This window comes from Meriones unguiculatus, chromosome 12 (assembly GCF_030254825.1).
Source record: "Meriones unguiculatus strain TT.TT164.6M chromosome 12, Bangor_MerUng_6.1, whole genome shotgun sequence".
Taxonomy (NCBI): domain Eukaryota; kingdom Metazoa; phylum Chordata; class Mammalia; order Rodentia; family Muridae; genus Meriones; species Meriones unguiculatus.
The window spans coordinates 52,772,264-52,793,198 of record NC_083360.1 but is presented as its reverse complement, the minus strand read 5'-3'; the positions used below and the strand labels follow the sequence as shown (position 1 = coordinate 52,793,198).

At 36.3% G+C, this 20,935-nt stretch overlaps 1 protein-coding gene across 11 annotated transcripts in view; it reads right to left on the bottom strand.

Moving 5' to 3' along the window:
• Kdm4c (lysine demethylase 4C) overlaps nt 1-20,935 on the bottom strand; it is a 281,505-nt gene that overhangs the window by 247,427 nt on the left and 13,143 nt on the right. For 9 of the 11 annotated variants that reach the window (XR_009585134.1, XM_060365727.1, XM_060365725.1 and 6 more), the window contains 2 exons: nt 18,085-18,260; nt 3,846-3,960 (listed from right to left, as the gene is read on the bottom strand). Coding sequence is in view for 8 of the 11 variants with exons in the window: in XM_060365727.1 (XP_060221710.1) it covers nt 3,846-3,960; nt 18,085-18,260 (291 nt within the window). In the remaining 3 variants the exon portion in view is untranslated. Of the gene's footprint in view, nt 1-3,845; nt 3,961-18,084; nt 18,261-20,935 lie in introns of those variants that run through there. The other 2 variants (XM_060365728.1, XM_060365730.1) reach the window with 2 other exon arrangements.

Here is a 20,935-nt window from a genome sequence, read left to right as displayed (position 1 = left end):
AGCTGAATACTATTCCATTTCATAGTGAATCTACAACTTCTTGTTGCAGAGAAGGCTGGGAATAGATTATTACAGCCTAATACAAGTCTAACAGAAGAATATAATATCAAAAAGCTACTACAACCTTAATACCTATGAAGCATTACAAATACTGCAAACTGGGAGTGAGAAGGAGGGAGGTCAACAAACTAACTCCTAATGTGCAAGTCCTAATACAAAACAGAAGTAACATAAAAAAGAAGTATGCTGTGACTCCTCTAAAATCTACTCATTCCAGAGCAATGTCCCCTGGTAAGAAGATATCAGACAAAATTCTAGAAAAGTAAGTCAAAGGAATGAAATGTTTAAAGAAATAAAGGATGATATGAGTAAACTCTTGAATAAATTAGAAGGAAACAAAGACAACTGGATAAAACAAGTAAGTCAATACAAGAGAATTGAATTTAATAAAGACAAATACTAAAGAAACATCAAATGAAATGATGGAGGAAAGGAAAACTTCAATAAAGTCAAGTGAAAACTTTTCAAGACAAGGTTGAGGAACTGGTAAATTAAAAAAAATGAATTTTTAAAAACATTAACAGAACACACTAACTCTTTCAGACAGACTAGATTTCAAAGTGATTGTGGCCTGCTTCAACCACAGTAATCCTGTGTTTTTAGGAAGAAAAAAAAGATAAAGAAAACACTGGCATGGTGGCACATGCCTATAACTCCATCCTTGGAGAAGGAGGTGGAGGAGGATTACCACAAGTTTGAGGCCAGGCTGAAAGACATGCCAAGTTCTAGGTCATCCAGAGCTTCAGAATGAGATCCTGTCCTAAAAAGAGGGGTTGAGAAGGACTGGGATGCACAGGAGAAAAAAAGAAGGAATGGAAGGAAGGAAAAGAAGAAGCAAGGATGAGACTGGAAAGGGAAGAAAAGAAAGGAAAACAGAAGAAGAAAGGGGAAAAGTAAGAGAAGAGAGGGAGGGAGAGGAGGAGGAATAGAAGGGGAAAAAAAATCCTAAAAAAGATCCAATGGACCTGCGGGGGCATGTATCATAGAGCAACTTTAAAAGCAAGATAGCCAGGCATGGTGGCACACACCTTTAAGCCCAGCACTTGCAAGCCAGAGGCAGGCAGATCTCTGAGTTCAAGGCTAGTGTTGTCTATAGAGGGCGTTCCTCAGCAGCCATGGCTGTTTGTCTCACTAAAAAAAAAAAGCAAACAAACAAAAGACCCCACAAAGTACTATACCTGCAACTAACAAAATAGCTATAATCTACACAAAGGCCAAGGAAGAGGGAAAACTTAAACACTGCTCCAAGAAGGATGACTATAAACTGCAAAGTTTTTTTCTAAGACCAATCATGTTTATCTACAACCATACCTATCAGTACACCCAAAGAAAAGTATGCTTCTATGCCTTAGGAAACATTTATGGGACAGTCATAGAAACCTTGATTATAAAAACCAAAAGTAACCAAAAGCAACCTAAAAAAAGACAAACTACAGCTCATTCGCAAAGCCAAATCACATACAGCCATTAAATGAACTATAGCTATGTACAATACAGAATAGCTTGGAAATGAAACAAAGAAGACTGTTGCAATACAGGTATAACTTCCATAATGGGGTGGAGGGATGAAAAGGTAATGGGAGAAGCATCATAATTTCAAGATATTCAGGAAATGATCCTAACTGTATAAAGTTCAGGAAAAGGCAACAATGAATTATGTTGTTATAAGAAAAAAAAGTTACTACAATGTCAGAATAATTATCACTGAAAGAAACTGAAGCCTATTACAGGTAATGCATTCATAAAGGGAAGAGGGTGCTGATAAAATTCTTCCTTGAGGTCAGAAATGATACAAAGAAATTCAAATACAAGAAGTTATGACAGTCTGAATTTGTTTTTTCTCTACTATGCTGGCTACTGTTATGTCAACTTGACATAAGCCAGAATTAACTGAAAGGAGGAATACCAATTGAGAAAAATGTCTCAAAAAGATCCAGCTGTAAAGCATTTCTTAATTTTAGTGATTGATAGGGGGGTCCAGCTTATTTTGAGAGGTGCCACCCCTGGGCTGGTGGTCCTGAGTTCTGTAAGAAAGCATGTAAGCCATAGGGAGCCTGTAGACAGCAAGCAGCACTCCTCCATGGTCAGCTCCTACTCTGCCTGAGTTCCTGTCCTGACTTCCCTCAATAATGAACAGCAATATGAAAGTGTAAGCCAAATAAATCCTTTCCTCCTCAACTTGCTTTTTGGTCTTGGTTGTTTCATTGCAGCAATAGAAACCCAAACTAAGACCCGTACCTTTTAACCTATTTTGCTTTTCAAAAAAAATGTAAATAATATAACAACAAGACTAAGGCAAGGGTTAGCAATGGATATCAATGCACAAAGACAAAGTGAAATTGTCGCAGAACAAAATATTTACCAAAAGAACACCGTACAGCTCACTCACTTATTACCTATACAGTGAAATTTATTCTTCCTCCACTATAAATAACATTACTATAAATAACATTATATACTATAAATAACATTACTATAAATAACAGTAAATAAATTATGGGAATCTCAATATAACCTATAAATTAGTGGACATACGAATTTTCTATTGTAACTTAAAGACACATGCTGATATACTAAAGATGAGTTGTCAGATTGAATACAACAATAATAACTTTAAAAAGACTATCACACATGTATTTAAAAAAAAAAAGAAATCATACAATTTGTCCCCGAAAAGAAAAAAAAAAGTTAAAAGCGTAGAGCTGGAGAGAAAGCTCAGCCAGTAAAAGCATTTACCACACCAACAAGGCAGTGGATCAGAATTTGATCCCCAAAATCAAAATAGCAGAAGAAAAGAATTGACTCCTGCTAGTTATTCCGTGTCTACTCACAGTTGTAGAATGGAAACTGGGAGTAGAGGCAAAAGGATCAGAAAGATGATCAAAAAGATCATCCTCAGCTGAACAGATTTCAACTAGCTTGAACTATCAGGACTCTGGCTCAAAATAAAAAAAGAGGAGTGGGAAAAATGGAGAAAACTGCTCAGTTAATAGTGAATGCTGACCTTGCAAAGGACTTGAATTTGGTTCCTAGTACTCACATCAAAGAGCTTACAACTTCAACTCCAAGATATCCATCGTCTCTAACTTCCACAAGCATCTATACAAACAAGAATACCCTCACCCAGATACACAAACACATACACACACACATACACACACATACACACACACACACACACACACACACACAACACATACAGACACATACACACACACACACACACACACACACACACGCACACACTTTAAAATAAAATTTTAAAAAAAGTAAACCTCATGGCGTGGTAACACATGCCTGTAATCCCAGTGCTCAAGGAGGCAGAGGCAGGTGGATTACTGTGAGTTCAAGCCTGGTTTACAAAGGACAGCCAAGGATACACAGAGAAATCTTGTCTCCAAAAACTTAAAAAAAAAAAAAAAGAGAGAAAGTAAAAAAAGAAAGGAATGAGGAGGACCATCTTTTTTTTCTCTCATACTTAAAAAGTATAAATACCCAAAAGCAAACAAATAAAATATAATTAATAAATACCAGCACTCAGGGAGGCAGAGGCAGGCAGATCACTATGAGTTTAAGGCTAGCCTGGTCTACAAAGTGAGTAGTGGACAGCCAGGGCTACATAGAGAAACGTTGTCTCAAAAAAAAAAAAAAACAATAATAATAATAATAATAATAATAATAAATTGATGAAAGAAATAATTGGGTACTTCTCAGCTATCTAAAAATAGTAAACAAAAGCAGTATCACCAAGCAATGTTTTAAAAACAACATAAATATAAATATACCTCATCATATATGCTCCCATTAATATCTGCTCCATAAATAGGTGCCACAAAAGTTAAGTTTTTCCAGTATTTGCGTTCCAAATCTTCATAATCCAAGTATCTTGGAGTACAGTATCTATAAAAAATTAAAAAGTAAAAACCACAAACCAATAAGGCACTTTTTAAGGTTTTTCACCTATCTACTTTTACTTTCTAAATAAAAAATATTATACACTCTCATGGTTTAAAACTTAATGAGTTATATACAAATGCACTTATATTTAAAACTGTACAGAATTTTATATTCTTTATCAGTAAGTCAAGCACTTTCATAAAAATACTAATGAAGGCAGTAAATTATAAGTAATTTTAGCTTTCAAAGTATTTCTAAAATATTGAATCAACTGTATTAAAAAAAAAACAGAACATCTATGGAAAAAATGAGAAAAAACCTTTATAAAACTCTAAGACAGCAAACCTAAAATAAGACACTCTACATTTATCGGATTGGTATTGCTTAATATATTAATGATAGAATAAAAGGAAACCATTTATGTAGTTAGAGTGAAAGAAAGAATAAACTAGCACAATCTTTCTAGTGTATAATTTGTCAACACATATAAAGTCAAAAGTATATATACCCTTGATCTGAAATTTAGGAATTCATCTTACGAGCACAGAAATGCATACAATGATGAATGAAAAGGTAGATAGATATACTGCAGCATGACTAGAAACACAATAGGTATGAGTTACTTTCCTATAGCTGTGAAAAAAATACTCTGACAAAAGCAACTTAAGGAAGAAAGGGTTCACTTTAGGAATGAAGCTTCAAATGGCTAATCCACGTGCATTTGAATTCAGGAATCCAAAAAAGACTAATCCTCATGGCCAGTTCATCACTCCTTTTCTTCCAATCCAGGATCATGGCCCATACAAAGGCACTATCCAGTTAAAGTAGAACTTTCCATCTCAATCTAATGTAAACAAACTCTCACAGGCTCCAGAGCCCATCCTTAATATGCTGTCAGGCCATCATAGTTGTTCAAAATGTCAATTCACTCAAAACTGACTCAATAACACATTCTCAGCACTTTTCACTCACTGAAACACAGATCTTAAAAGTCAGACTCATGACCAGGCTTCTCTTGCCTTGGCAGTCCTAGAACTGTAATTGCAGGTAAGAGCGACCAAACACATCAAGGTTTATCATACAAAAGCTAAATAACCCTGGGCAGAGAGCTGAATTTCTCTGGAGTTTGATTAATGTTCGATAAAATAGAGATGATGTCTTTGGGACTAGACTGATCTCAGGCCCACTAGCTACCAGAGACCTTGTAGTCACCAACCAGATAGACTACCTGTGATCTCTCCCCCCTCTTCCTCCACTCCAGCTGCCTATGTCAAATCCAATATACAAACCCTGCCCTGGTCCTCAGCCCTGTACTCAGGTCCACTCTTGTGAGCTCCTGAACCATAGCACATATGTACACTCTCCATTCCTCAAAATCAGTCTGGTCAGTCCTGCCTGTGCTGTTTCCAACTCCCATGTTTGTCACAAGCCTAATATATTGTGGACTTGCCCCATCTGATCAGTTGCTGCCAATGTCTTTCTAAGCCCTGGACTTGGCACTGGTCCCACAGCCTGAATATCATGTACACTAGTTTAGTTAGTATGTTCCACCAGATCCTAGCCAGGCTGTATACTATCCAACCTAAAGGAATACACGGATCATACATCTATGCAAGGAACCAGCTTGATGAGTGCAAGAAAACTCATCTGCCTGTGCCATCCCCATCCCTCAGGCCTTGCCTCAGGCACACAGCCTGTCCACAGGCATACCTGAGACAGTCTAGAACCTCACATCAGACACAGAACCAACAAAGGAAGTCCATATGCTCAAGTCATATGATAAAAATTTCAATATGAAAGTCCAAGGCCGCCTTCTTCTTCCCCCCAAAACCCACCAATCCTACAGACATGTTCTCCAAAAAAAATCCCTACAAAAACCTCAGCACACAGAACTTAAATTTCATCAAGGAATTTTTCATTAAGTTATTTAAGGACACAGACAGCTCAAACTTCCCCACATATAAGCAGATATTAGCAATATAGTACAAGATAACCATACTACAATTCACAGACCATAAGAAGCCAAGTTGAGCCCAAGGGAAGATGCTTGAAGTTCACTCAGAGCAGGAAATACAATAGACATCTGAAGTGGATGAAGAAAGGGAACTGGGTGGGAGATGGTATGGGGAGGATAATGGGAATGGGAATCAGGTGAACGGAGAGAGAAGGAGGGCAGGTGAGGAGATGAACTGGGAGAAAGAACAGGGAGTGGGAGAGCATCTCTGAGAAAGGGGAGGCTCCTGGGAGTCTACGGGGGTGACCCTAGCTGAGACTACGAAAAACAGGTGTTAAGGAGCATAAAGTTGGCACCTCCTGTGGCCAGGTGGGACTCCCAGCAGAAGGACACCAACCCACACATGAAACTTTTGACACAAAATGTGTCTTGTCTAGAAGTATAGGTGCAAAGATGGAACAGAGTTTGAAAGAATGGCAAACCAGTGATTGGCCCAGCTTGAGACCCAAGCCACAGAAGCAGGCCAACCAATGTCACTACTAAGACACTCTGCGTCTAGCAAAACTGTCTTCTGAGAGGCTTCCACTGGCAGCACCTGATGGAGACAGATGCAGAGACCCAAAGCCAAGCAATGGGTCAAGCTCAGGGAGTGCTGTGGCAGAGTGGGAGGAAGGAAGTGGAAGTCAGAGGGATAAGCACACCATAAGAAGACCTACAGAGTAATCTAACCTGGGCCCATGGAGGCTCACAGAGGCTAAACCAGAAACCAAAGAGCTTGCACAGAGGTAACATAGACACCACCCCCCCTTTACATATATAGCAAATGTGCAGTTTGGTCATCATGTGGATCCCCTAAAAATAGGAGTAGGGGCTGTGTCTGAATATGCTACCTACCACTGGGTCAGTTCCCCATAGTTAAGCTGCCTTGTCACTCCCAGGTGAGAAAGGATGTGCTTAGTTCTACAGTGATTTAAGAGGGTAGGTTGGTACCAATTGGGGGATCTCCTCTTCTCTGTTAGAAAGAAGAAAGCAGAATGGGAGGAGGAGGGTACAGGGTTAGGACTGAGAGGAGAGGAGGGAGAAGTTGGGATCAGGATGTAAAGTGATTAAATAAATAAACAAATGGAAAAGACTTCCCCAAATTAAGTAAAATCACACATGTACAGATGCAGGAAGCACACAGAACACTGGGTAGGACCAGAAAAAAAAAAAAATTCCCCTTGGCATAGCATAATTAAAACACTACATTTATAAAACAGAGTATTGAAAATGCAAAAAAAAAAAAAAAAGCACAGATAACAGATAAAGAAAAACATTTAGCTTATTTCCAGATGGAAATTTTAAAAGGAAATAAAACTTGGAGTCATGCATTTTAAAACACTATAGATGCTAGCCTAGACTCTTATACCCAGCACAACTGTCAACCACAAATGAAAAAGAAAAACAAAATTTCCATGATACGAACGTTAAAAGAATTCATGTCAGCCAGCCATGATGGTGCACACATTTAATCTCACCATCCAGAAAACTGAGGCAGGCACAGCTATCTCTATGAATTCACGGCTATCCTGGCCAAGATGCAGACCCGAAAAGGCTACATCAGACACTGTCTCAAAATAATAATAATAACTATCACATCATTCTTATTATGCATGTCCACCAAACAAGCCCTACAGGATACTGGAAGTATTACTTCTGACTGAAAAGAAGAACAAGCACATCCAAGACTAGAAGGAAAACAAATGAAGTTATAATTCTATAAACACAAAATACTAATAAAGAACACAAACAACAAAATAAATAAAATTCCTTCAATCAACATGCACCTTTCATATCAATAAACATTAAACATCAATAGCTCCAATTCCCCAATCAAAGAACAGGTCATCCAAATGGAGTAAGAAACAAAATTCTTCTTTCTGTTGTCTACAAGAAACTAATTACAGCTTTAAAAGTAGGCAATACCTTAAAGGGGAAAGATGGAAAAATGTATTCTAAGAAAAAGAGAACATGAAGCAAGCAAATGCCCTTACCCTAATAAATATAAACAAATTTGAAACTGAAACTAATCAGACAAAATTAAGGACATTTCATTTTAACCAAGGGAACAATTAACCAAGAAGAAACTACAATCCCAAGAATGTATTTAAACTCTGATACACCCAATTTCATGAAAAGCATACTACTAGAATTAAAACATAAAACTGACTACAATCCAGTAATAGTAGGTGATATATCAATATCCATTTCTCCAATAGAAAAATAATCTAGAGAAAAAATAAACAAAAAAAATCAGAATTTAATGACATCATACAGCAATTATCCCAATAGGTCTTAACAGAGTATCCCTACAAAATACCAAAGAATATTGGTACTCAGTGGCCCATGGAAGCTTCTCTGAAATAGACCATATTCTGAAGCAAAAAAAATACACCTTAAAATTTCATGAAAATTGAAATAACTCCACATATCCTATCTGTACACAATGTTATCAAAATTAAAACTGATAGCATACAAATCTCCAGTAAACACACATACATATGGAGATTAAACAATTTCTTACTGAAATGGGTCATATGAGAAATAAGAGTAATAATTTTTTCTGGAACTAAATTAAAACAAAACTATATCTCTGGGAATCAATAAAAGCATTCCTACAAGAGGAATCCTAAGAGCATGCATTAAAATACACATATCTGAACATACACAAATAAACAACGATACTACTCAAGAATTTAAAAAGAACAAACCAAAGTCAAATCCATTATATACATAGGAATAATAAAAATCAGAGCAGAAATTAATGAAAGATAAACAAAGAAAGCAATACAAAGAATTAATGAACCTGAGAGCTCGTTTTTAAGAAAATAAATAAGATCCAACTCAGCAAAAGACCCAAATTAACAGAATCAGAAATGAACAAGGAAACATTATGATATACACCAAGGAAATTCAGAACATTTTAAGGGAATATTTTTAAAACCTATATTCCATTAGAATCTACAAGAAATTAATGAATTTTTAGATTCATCCAAACCAAAGTCAAAACAAGAAGAGACCAACAATCTAAACATAAAAAGAAACATGACAAGTAAGACAACATGAACAGTAATATAAAGAATTCTAACAACACCAACAAAAAGTCCAGGCCTGGATGGTTACAGAGCCGAATTCTATCAGACTAAAGACAGACTAAGGAGGATCTAGAATCTTTTTTTTTTTTTTTTTTTTGGTTTTGGTTTTGGTTTTGGTTTTGGTTTTAGACAGGATTTCTCTGTGTAATTCTGGCTATCCTGGAACTCAGTAGAAAAGGCTGGCCTCAAACTCAGAGAGTCACCTGCCTCTGCCCTCCAAGTGCTAGGATTAAAGACACGTACTACCACCACCTGGCTTAGAATCAATATTTCTTAACTTATGTTTAAAATTACAAACCTCTTCCTTCTAGGTAGGAAGTATCACTCTAACACCAAAACCAAGCAAAGGCAAAACAGAACAGGCTAATGAACATACATGCAAAAATCTTCAATAAAATAACTGTAGACTAAATATAGGCATATATCAAAAAGATTATCATCCATCATGATCAAGTTGGCTTTTTCCTGGAGATGAAGGGATAGTTCTAACATACATTAAGTCAATAAATCATATAAGTGGATATAAAGACAAAAATCACATAACCATTTCAAAAAATACAGAAAAAGCTCCAACAGGTCGGGCTGGAGAGATGGCTCAGCAATTAAGAGAACTGACTGCTTTTCCAGAGGACCCAGGTTCAATTCCCAGCACCCACATGATAGCTCAAAACTGTCTGTAACTCCTGTTCCAGGGGATCCGACACTCTCACATAGACGTACATGCAAACACCTATATATACATATATATATATATATATATATATATATATATATATATATATATATAATAAAAGTAAATACATTTTAAAAAATCCAACATGCTTTCATAATAAAAGTACTAAAGAGAATAAGACTGGAGACAAGATACTTCAACATACAAAGATTATATACAATAAAAACCACGGCCAATATCATCTCAAGTACAGAAACTCAAAACAACCCCATTAAAATCAGAAAAGGACCACAGCCATCCACTCCCATCCCCTTTGTAATATAACATCTGAAGCAATAATTAGAGCAATAAAATTGCTAGTAATTTCAGCAAAGTGGCAGGACAAAAATAAACTTTCAAAATTCTCTAGCCTTTCTAAACAATAAATATACTGATAAAGAGATCGTAGACATACCAATCCCAATAGCCTAAAAACATAAAATAAAATGTTGAGAAAGAAACTTAATCAAAAAAGTAAAATACCTTTGCAATGAAAGCTTTAAATTCCTGAAGACAGAGACTAAGGAAAATGGAAAACTCTTCCATGCTCACAGGCTGGCAGAATTAATTTTGTAAAAATAAAAAAAAAAATCTATGAAAAACAATCTAATTTACAGATTCAATGCAATCCATACAAAATCCCTACAACATTCTTCACACACACACTCCTAAAATTCATGGGAGACCACAAAAAAAACTCCAAAACAGTCTTGAGCAATGAATAAATAAAGTAAGTAATACTGAAGGGATTACAAGATTCCAGATTACAGGATATCTTTCTGAGAGATGGTAATATATAGATAGTAACAAAACAGCATGGTACAGGCAAAAAAACAGACACGTTTATCAATGGAAAAAAAAAAAAAAAAAAACAGAAGACCCAAACATGAGGGTCAGGTAACAAAAGCCATCTCAAAAAGTATTCAACATCCTTAGCAATTGAGAAAATACAAACTAAAACTACTTTGAAAACTAAAAGTGATGGTGTATGTCTTTGACCCCAACACTCAGAAGAGGCACACAGATTTTTGTGAGTTCAAGACCAGCCTGTTCTCCACAGTGAGTTCCAGGATAGCTAAGCTATGTAGAGAGAAAAAAATAAAATTACTTTGTCTCAAAAAAATAAAACTACTTTGAGTATCATCTTACCACAATCAGAATGGCTACAATCATGAAAACAACTGAGAGCAAATGCTGGTGAGGATATGGTACAATTGCAAACTGGTGTTGCCACTACAGAAATCACATGGAAAACTCTCAAAATGCTAAAAATAAATCTACCAAATAAACCAGTTATACAACTCCTTGGCATAAACTCTCCATCCTATTCCACAGATACTTACATAGCCATATTGATTGCTGCTCTATTCCCAATAGCTAAAAAATGGAAACAATCTAAATTTCATTCAGTTGATGAATAAACAATAAAAATATGGCACACATACACTATGGAAAACTATTCAGCTGTTAAAAAAAAAACATTACATTTTCAGGTAAATTGATAGAACTAAAAGTATTAGCCTACATGAGGTAACCCAGATCCAGAAAATACAAACACAGAATGTTCCTATTTATCTGTAGCTATAGCTCCAAAACTTTAGGTATACATGCTATTCAGAAGAAAACGGAAGAACAGAAAAAGAGGAGCTTTAACTGATAAGGGGAAGAGGGGGTAAGGAGCCTATGGTGAGGTATGAGGACAATATCAAGAAAAAGGGAAAGAAAGGGGTTAATAACACTAAGGGTGGAGCTGGAGAGATGGCTCAAGGGTTAAGAGCACTGGCTGCTCTTCCAAAGGACCCTATTTCAAATCTCAGAACCCACATGCCAGCTCACAACTATCTGTAATTCCAGTTTTAGGGGATCTCACACCCTCACACAGATATACATGCAGGCAGAACACCAATGCAAATGCACATAAAGTGAAAAAAAAAAAAAACTAAGGGTGTTTGAAAAAGCCATAGGGAATCATAGTATTTTATGTTTACCTAAAATTACATATTATTTCTGTGGGGGGGGGGGGGTGTATGTGTGTGGGTTTAAACAAAGTTACACCACTGGGGGTAATAACGGTCCCATCAAGAGCCATAAACTAATTAACAGCATTCCAACTACCAGGCATGAGAAACTCCTTTCCAGTCGTTGGTCAGAGAAATCCAAGTGTCTCCCAAACAAAATAGGCTGCTGCTATTGCCCTCAGTTGCCTCCCACAGGCTGAAGGTTAAGTCCCCAATACTGAAGACACCATGTTCTTGAAAGAATCTGAGTTTTAGCTGCCCCAGAAACTCTTACCTGAGAAAACAGCTTTCATAGTATCAGACGGTACTATACAAGCTGCCAGCTGTACAGTCAATGAACTACAACAATAACCAGCACAGCATAGTATCCCCAAAGGTACACTTAGAATGTGGCAGCAACCAACAAATAGTTAATTGGACTTAAGACCTGCTTAATAAGAGGAAATTCATGCCTGGTGTTGTAAACACAGCAAACTTTTAAGACGGGTGAAGCCACGGAACTTTAGAGGCCAACCTATTACTGCCACTTCCCTAAACCATTATAATGTCTACTTGTATTCTACATTTTTATCTTTATAACTTACAGAAAACTGTAGGTTTCACCCCTATCAATGGCACTTCTTTTTATAGTTGGTGGATACCGATACAGGCCATAACTGGTCAAAATGTAGAGCACTGTCTGTGAAGTGCCCAGCCCCCAACTGATACAACCATAATACAACCCTACATCTAAGGCTCAGAAATGAGGAAAGATTGTAATTCAATTTAATTATTGAATTAAAGAGGACATAAATTTGGAAGGGAGTAGGATAGAAGAGAAGTGGAAGGAAAGAGAACAGGAAATGATGAAAACAGATTACACATATATGTAATTTAAAAAAAATGAAATGTGGACTATTTTAATAAAAAACAAAGTAAGTTAGGAATCAACATCTAAGCTGTTAAGAAGATTCCATGAGATGATTCGGAAAACAGTATATATTATCAATTGTGTGTTAAGAGTATTTTATCCTCTATACTGGTTATACCAAGCAAATTGTGTACTGTGTTGATAAGAAACAGTTAAAAATGTATTTCTTGGGTGGCCATGACGGCACATGCCTATAATCCCAGCACTTGGAGAGGCAGAGGCAGCAGGATATCTGTAGGAGAATCTCTACAAGTTCCCAAGCCATCCTGGTATACAAAGCAAGTCCAGGACCGCCAAGGCTACACACAGAAACCCTGTCTTGGAAAAAAACAAAACAATCCTCAACCACTATGAAGACCATATGCTCTGTATTAGAAAAAAATCCCTGGTTTGATCTGAAAAGTACCACTAAAATTTGCTGTAAATTTCCCCATAAAACTACTAGCAGGAATATATGTATATTTTAAATATATATTTATTTTTAAAGGTATATATAGATTACTTTGCCTTCTAATTACCACCATGAACAAGAACAATTTGGGAAGAGTTTATTTGGTTCACATGTCCCAATCATAGTCCATCACTAAAATAAGCCAAAGCAAAATTCAAGAGCAGGCACCTGAAGGCAGGAATAAAGCAAAGGTGAGGGAAGAACATTGCTTATGACTTGTTCTTCGAGGCTTTCTCAGCATGCTTTCTTAAACAACACAAGCCCACCACCCTAGGGGTGTCATCATCCACAGCCGGCTGGGCCCTCCCACATCAAGAAAATGCCCTTTCCTAACAGCAGTTCCCTTTTCCCAGGTGATTCTAGCTTGTATCAGTCAAATTGAAAACAACAACAACAACAGCAACAACAACAACAAAACAAAACTAAGCAGCACAGCATCTTAACACTATGAAAAAGATTATTTAAAACCTAGAGGAAAGATGACTTCGAGAAAAAATAAAATTTGATCTAGAAATTGTCAAACAATTCCTAATAATTAAATTATATAACTAAAAAGAACCAACTGTTTCTAATAATCTTCAAACTACAGAATACCAAGAAATATATAGTTATTAAGTAAATGTTTACTACTTACCTAATACTTTCTAAAACTTCAAATGTATTTTTGCTATCAAAATTACTTATTCATTCAATTTATATAATAAAAAAAAAACCTTTATTATCTCAGGTTACACTGTATACAGTGATAAACAAACCAGACAATGTTATGTGCATGATAATTTTCAGAGAAAAAGAATCAATCTATAATCAAACCATCCCAGTTAGATAAACAGACACACCAATAAAAATTAATCCCTAGTAAATTTATGTTCTTTAAAAATGAAAAATGAGTTAAGGTAGTTGCCACCAAAGTTGACCACGTGAGTTCAATCCCCAGAACACAAGCGGTTGATACAGAGAACTGCCTCCTATAAGTTGTTCTATGACCATCACATGAGATGTCATGGAATGTGTGTCCTTCACACACAAACAAAATAAATAAAAAATAATCTTTAAGTAAAAGATGGACAGTATACCAGAATAATCAAATGGGCTATTAGTAATAATGATCAAACACTCTCTGTGATAATAATAGAACAAAGGACTTCAAAGACCAATTCTTGTCTGTTGTACTCTTTCTCCCAACCCTCCCATTCTCCATCGCCACACATAAATGCACCAAGGCTGGAGCTCAAACTCAGTAATTTTTGCATGTTGGGCAAGAATTCAACCACTGAACATCATATCCCCAGCCCTCTCACCAATAATCTGAATTATCATATATTACAATGATTTTATATGGGAGAACATATTCCTGTATCTGAGATAATGATGTATCATTACCTTTTTTTTTTCTCTGAAAAAATGTCTCACTGTGTAGTCCTATCTAGCCTGCCATTGACTATGTAGATAAGGCTGGCTTTGAACTCACAGAGACCAGACTACCTCTGAATTCCTAGCTCTGAGATTAAAGGTATGTGCCAACACAATCCCCCACATCTGGCCAGCAATTACTTTTGTAAATACTTTTTTTTTTTTGTAAATACTTTTATGTAAATTACTTTTGAAGGATGTTTGCTTAAGAGTAGAGCACTTGGCTAACAATCAAAAAACCATGCATTCAGACAGGAGATCGTGGTGCACTTCTTTAATCCCAGAACTCAGGAGGCAGAGACAGGCAGCTCTCTGTGAGTTCAGGCCAGCTTGGTCTACAGAGTTCCAGGACAGCAAAGATAAACAGAGAAATCCTGTCTTGAAAAAGCAAAAGCAAAACAACAACAACAACAACAAAAAAAAAAAATTCTGGGTTCAACCTCAGCTACAAAACAACATCAGTAATAATAGAAAAATTACATGGCCAGGAAGATATCTCAGTGAATAAAGGCAGTTGCTTCAGAAGCCTGAAAACCTGAGTTCTATTCCTAGAACCAACTCCACAAAGTTGTACTAAGACCACCACACAGAAGTTATATGGCACATGGATTCTCACACAAACACGTCATATTCACATACACACGTACACACATACATACATACATACATACACATGTGTTAATAGTTTCTTAATAGTTTGAATGATATGATCTCAAAAAATAATGAAAGTCTTATATTCTCAGTAAGCTCTAAAAGAATGAGGTCTATTAGCATCTTTTTTAAAAAATTCAAAATTTAATTTTTATAAACTAGAATGTTCCATACTAGAAATAACAGGACTCTTCAGCATCTGCTTATTATGTCAAACATGAACACATACATACAAACATACATATATAAATATATATTCACAGACACACAAACATACTTTACTTTTATAACTTATCAGCTAAATTCATCCAAAGATTTGTTTCCATTCACAACCATGCAAAGAATTTAAACAACTACATTTTTTTGACTGATCTTTTGTTTGGCTTGGTTTCTGTCAGATTGGGTATTTTATTGTTGTTGTTCTAAGGTTGAGTTTTATTCTTAGATTTCACAGGAGGAGGGCAGATGAGCAGGAGTTGGGACACAGTCAGTTTTAAGGTGGTTTTGATATGACTTTTAACCTTTACATGATCCTTCTGCCTCCACATAGAGAACCTGGTACATATGTCACCACAGCAGTTTTATGAGGCAATTAAACTCAGGGCCTCATGAATGATAGGCAAACACTTCACCAACTGAACAATGACTCCAGCTACAGATTAAGGCTTTTATCTAGGGCATCAAATACCAAAGGTTCTGAGTTCAATTCAAAGCAACCACATGGTGGCTCACAACCATCTATAATGATACCTGGTACCTTCTTCTGGCATTCAGGCATATCTGCAAGCAAAACACTGCATATAAATAAATAAATAAATCTCTTTTTTTTAATACATGCATAAATTCTTTACAGTCTTCTCTTCAAAAAGAAATTTTTGCTGGGTGTGGTTACAAATACCTATAGTGCCAGATCTTGGAAGCCTGAGATAAGAGGACTACAAATTCAGTATCAGCCTATGCTTTATAGTGACAGGCTATCTTCCTGTGTCAAAAACAAAAGTAAAACTTCATTCTTCTCCCCATTCAGTATGCACCTACTCAATTTCTCTTGAAGAAGCCACCTGCCACTATATGAGGATTCAGGGAACATTGCCAAAGAGAAGGCAGAAAGAATGTAGGATCAGGAAGACAGAGAAGAAACACAGAGAAGCCATCCACTAGACAGGACATAGCTATTTTAATCATGAACTCACTGCAGCTGTGGCTGTCTAATCTGGGTCTGCAGAATATTAGACCTGTCAACTGCAAGTAAAGGATGGGGAAATCTATTGACTACTGAAGGATTAGGGATAGGGGACATCGTTATCTTCAGATATATACCCACTGGTAAGCCTACTGATTCCATTTGATATTTATAAATCCATGATCTCTCAGACATCCTTAATTAAAGTCAGTACATCACATAACAAAGCAAAAGGGCATGTGCATGGGAAAGGGATTTATAAGGAAAAGGAACTGACAAGGGTGTTAGAAAAATAAAAGAGGTCAGTGAATAAAGTACCAAAATACATTAAATACATGTATGAAATTGTCAAGGAACAAACTTAATTTAAAAAAAAAATACTGAACTTATATACACATGCAGAAGTAATTAAGAGAAAAATGGACCAATGTCTCCAATTTACTCTGAGGTACGTTGGTATAAGGTTCTTTTGGAATGTATACAATTTATCCTTGTTCATTTAAATGCTGATTTCTCTACCTCACTATCTGGTTTCAATACGGACATTGCATTGTGATGTTTATGCTAAGCATCATCTGTCTCAAGTTTGTGTAAACATGCCACCATTTGTTCTCTATACTGTCAATTAAACAACCAGCCCCAATACTGTGCAATGGAAGGGATAGGGTGGGATATCCTGGTCAGGAGGAGAGTGAGGAAGCAGGAAAAAGAGTGGACACTCTGCAGGAGAGGTCTTAAAACCACGTGGAGAGATGGACTGGTCCTAAGATCTAATTAAAAGCAAGTATAATGGGTGAAATCTGAATGGTAGGACATTATGTGGGCTTAGAGGTTTAAGATAGAATAACTATTGCCCAGCATTGTGTTATAGGTTAATTAAATAAACCCTAGTGTCTTTGTGGTAATTTGGGTATACAGCTGGTTTAGAAATAACCCCTGGTTAACTAAAAGATCTATTATTAGTAAATATTAATAACCAACAGAGGTGTTTCTAAAGATATGAGTAAATAGAAGGACTGAAGATAAAGATAATAGGAACATATCTTGTTTCTACATATTTATAAAGTTTCACTTAAAGGACAAATAGGAAGAACTGAGGCTCATTGAAGGCGCACTCTTGGGAAAAATCTTCCAGCCAAGTTCTCAAGCAGCAGCAATCCCAGTCAACACCTTGACAACAAACTCAGAAGAGACCCTAAGCTAAAATCACTAATCTACATGACTCCTAAGTTTCTGACTTTTATAAATTGAATAGCTCAAGAGGCTAATTTTGAGAATTTGTTATATATCATAGATAACCAATATAACAATAGGTGCTTTGCTATTCACTTATAGTTTTCTTTTATAAATTGTTAATGCTTATAAAATTTTAGTCTTAATCAAAATTATGAATATAATTTTGCCTAACAAAGCTAAAAGGAATTCATTTTTAATCCGGACATTGCATTGCATTGTGACAACTAAAAAAAAAAGGAACATTTCTAGATTTTACAGATGGTGTAATAAACTGTGGAACAATTTCCTCAGAAGTAAGCAAATGTAAATAAGGAATAAGCCATCATTTGAAGAACAGAAACAGGAGATGAGGACTAGAGATGACAAAAGAGACTTCTTTTCATTACAAGCTTCTCTGTCTACTTGGCTTCTTGCCATACACACAACCACTTTGGAAGAAATACAAAATAAACCCAAGTGACTCACTTGCTACTGTTAGCCAGCTGCCTGAACTCCTTCACAGTCATGGCTTTTTTCTGGATGTTGTACTGAGTAAACAGTCCCGACTGCCCTGTGACCATCTGCTGAATTGGTGCTGGGATAAGCAAATTATCAATGTCATCATAGCATTGTCTCGGCTTCCACTCCTTAGGCGGAATCACCTAAAAACAAAACAAAATATTAACCTGAAACTATTTCAGACTAAGTATTAGATATCTTTTATTTTTCAAAAAACACAATTTAACATTTCCTCAACACCTCTGTAATAAAAGTACTGTAAAACTCATGAAGCAACGAATGTGGTGACACATGCCTTTCTTTAATCTCAGGCTGGTAGAGGCAGGCAGATCATTTTAAGTTCAAAGCCGGCCTGATCTACAGTGTGAATTCCGGGAAAGCCAAAACTACACGGAGAAACCCTATGTCAAAAACAAACAAACACAAAACAAAAAAGAAACCAAAACAGAGGGAACCCACTTATGGAGGTATAAGAAACAGAATGTTGCCACCACCTCTGAGGTCCTCCATGCTCCGTTTTCCAAATAAATCTATCCCTGTTCAATAGGCAACGACTATAATATTTATTAGTAACCAATTTATGTGCCTATGCACCTCTAAATATTAGGTTTTGGTTCTGTGTATATGTCTGCCTATTTCTGTGTTTGTGTATATGCATTTAAATACACATGTGTATGTGCAGGCCAGAGGTTGATATGAAATGTTTTCCTCTATTGCCATCCACCTTTTTAATTTTATGTTGAAACAGGGTTTTTCATTGAATCCAGAGTTCTTCTCTTAACTTTTCCAGCACTAGGGTTATGGAAAAGTATAACAGCACCAATCTTTTTAACATGGGTATTGGGAATCGGAACACAGGTCTTCATGTTTCCACAGCAAGTACTTAATATCACCCCAGCCCACATCAATACCAGTTTTAAAGAGGTTTAAAAGTGTAAAAGTGGAAGGCTTGAGAGATGGCTGAGAGGGTAAAAGTACTCCAGCTCCAGGGGATCCAATTCCTCTGAACAGGTTCCTATCTGCACTCATATGTACAAACTCACACCGAAAACAAACATAATTTATTTTAAAGATACTATTATAATCTTGGTAACATATCAAAGGAAGTCAAGAATATAGTGTTACAATATCAACTTTGAATGCTAAAGACATAGTTCAGCAGTTTGCTGCTCTTCCAAAGGACTTGAAATTGGTACCCAACACCCACAAGAGAAAGCTCACAAATGCCTGTGACTCCAAGAGATCTGACACCCTCATCTGCCTCTGCAGACATCTGCAAAGACACAGCTTATACTCAGAAATCAACACATGCAAACATAAATAAATAAATCTTAAAAGAATAAGAAATATCAAGCATACAGCCAGGCAGGCAGTGGTAGTGCACATCTCTAATCCCAGCAAACAGGAGGCAGAGGCAGACAGATCTCTTTATGAGTTCAAGGCCAGACTGGTCTACCTAGTTAGTTCCAGAACAGCCAAGGCTACACAGACATACCCTGTCTTGAAAAAAAGAAAAAGAAAGAAAGAGAGGGAGGGAAGAAGGGAAGGAGAAAGAGAGAGATCATGTATATACCAAGCCTGGGGTTCTAGCTCCAGTTCCACATAAAACTGGCATGGCAGTACATGCCTGTAATAAACATTCAGACAGTAGAAGCATTCTTGGCTACATAGCAAGGTCAAGGCCACCAGCCTGAGATACAAGAGATCTTGTCTCAAAATTAAAACATAAAAATAGCAGCTAGAGAAATATCTCAGTGGAAGAAGAACACTTACTGCTTTTGCAGAAGACTCCCATCACCTAAATGGCAGTTCACAACTTTCTGTAACTGAGTTCCAAATAATTCAATGCCCTCCTCTGACCTCTGAGGTCTCCTATACACCAGTGGCACACATACTTTCAAGCTAACACCTGAGTTTAATCCTTGGAGATATAAATGACTTCCAAAGGCTGTCCAACCACTGTATGTACTCTCACATCACACATACAATAAGGTAAAATAAATAAAATTTTCATGTTTAAAAATAAAAATGAGTAAATAATAAAAATAAATTAGTGTTCCAGGAATATTTCATTTTTTCTTAAAAGTTTCTTTGAATATTTATTTTATTTTAAGTGTGTGTGTTGCCTACAAGCACATATGTGTACCTCATGAATGCCTGTTGTCCCTGGACTTATGGATGACCGTATATTAGCATATGGTACTGGGAATGAAACCCAGATCCTCTGCAAAAACAGGAGTGTTTTTAGTCACTGAGCCACCTCTTCAGACTCCCAGAAATACAATTAAACTATTTTCTAAAAATAGGGAACAAAGTATTGAACAAAATGAAAATTATTACAAAGACTCTGAGTTGTAAGTCTGAGGACAACTTAGTGCACACATAGTGAATCCCAGGCCAGACAGGTATACACAGAAAACCCCATCTCAAAAAAAAAAAAAAAAGGAAGGAAGGAGGACAAATGCAAGCCTTTACACCAATTATTTTCTTTGAATTAATTTTAGATTTGATTTGATTTGATTAATGTGCATGGGGGAAGGAAGTGGTATGCAAGTTGAGATCAGAAGACAACTTTCAATAATTGCTTCTCTCCTTCCACCATCCATGGGATCCAGAGACTGAACAGTCAATCAGCAGATAAGGTTTGTAAAGCAAGTGCTTTTCCTACATAATCATCCCATCAGTTCCATTTTAAATTTTTAATTATCGAATTACCTTACACTGTTGGAAATCAAAAACAACATATATGGTCATTAAACAATTTCAAAGTAACACCTTTACATTTAATGAGTAAAAGTAAAGGAATCCTATTTTTTGC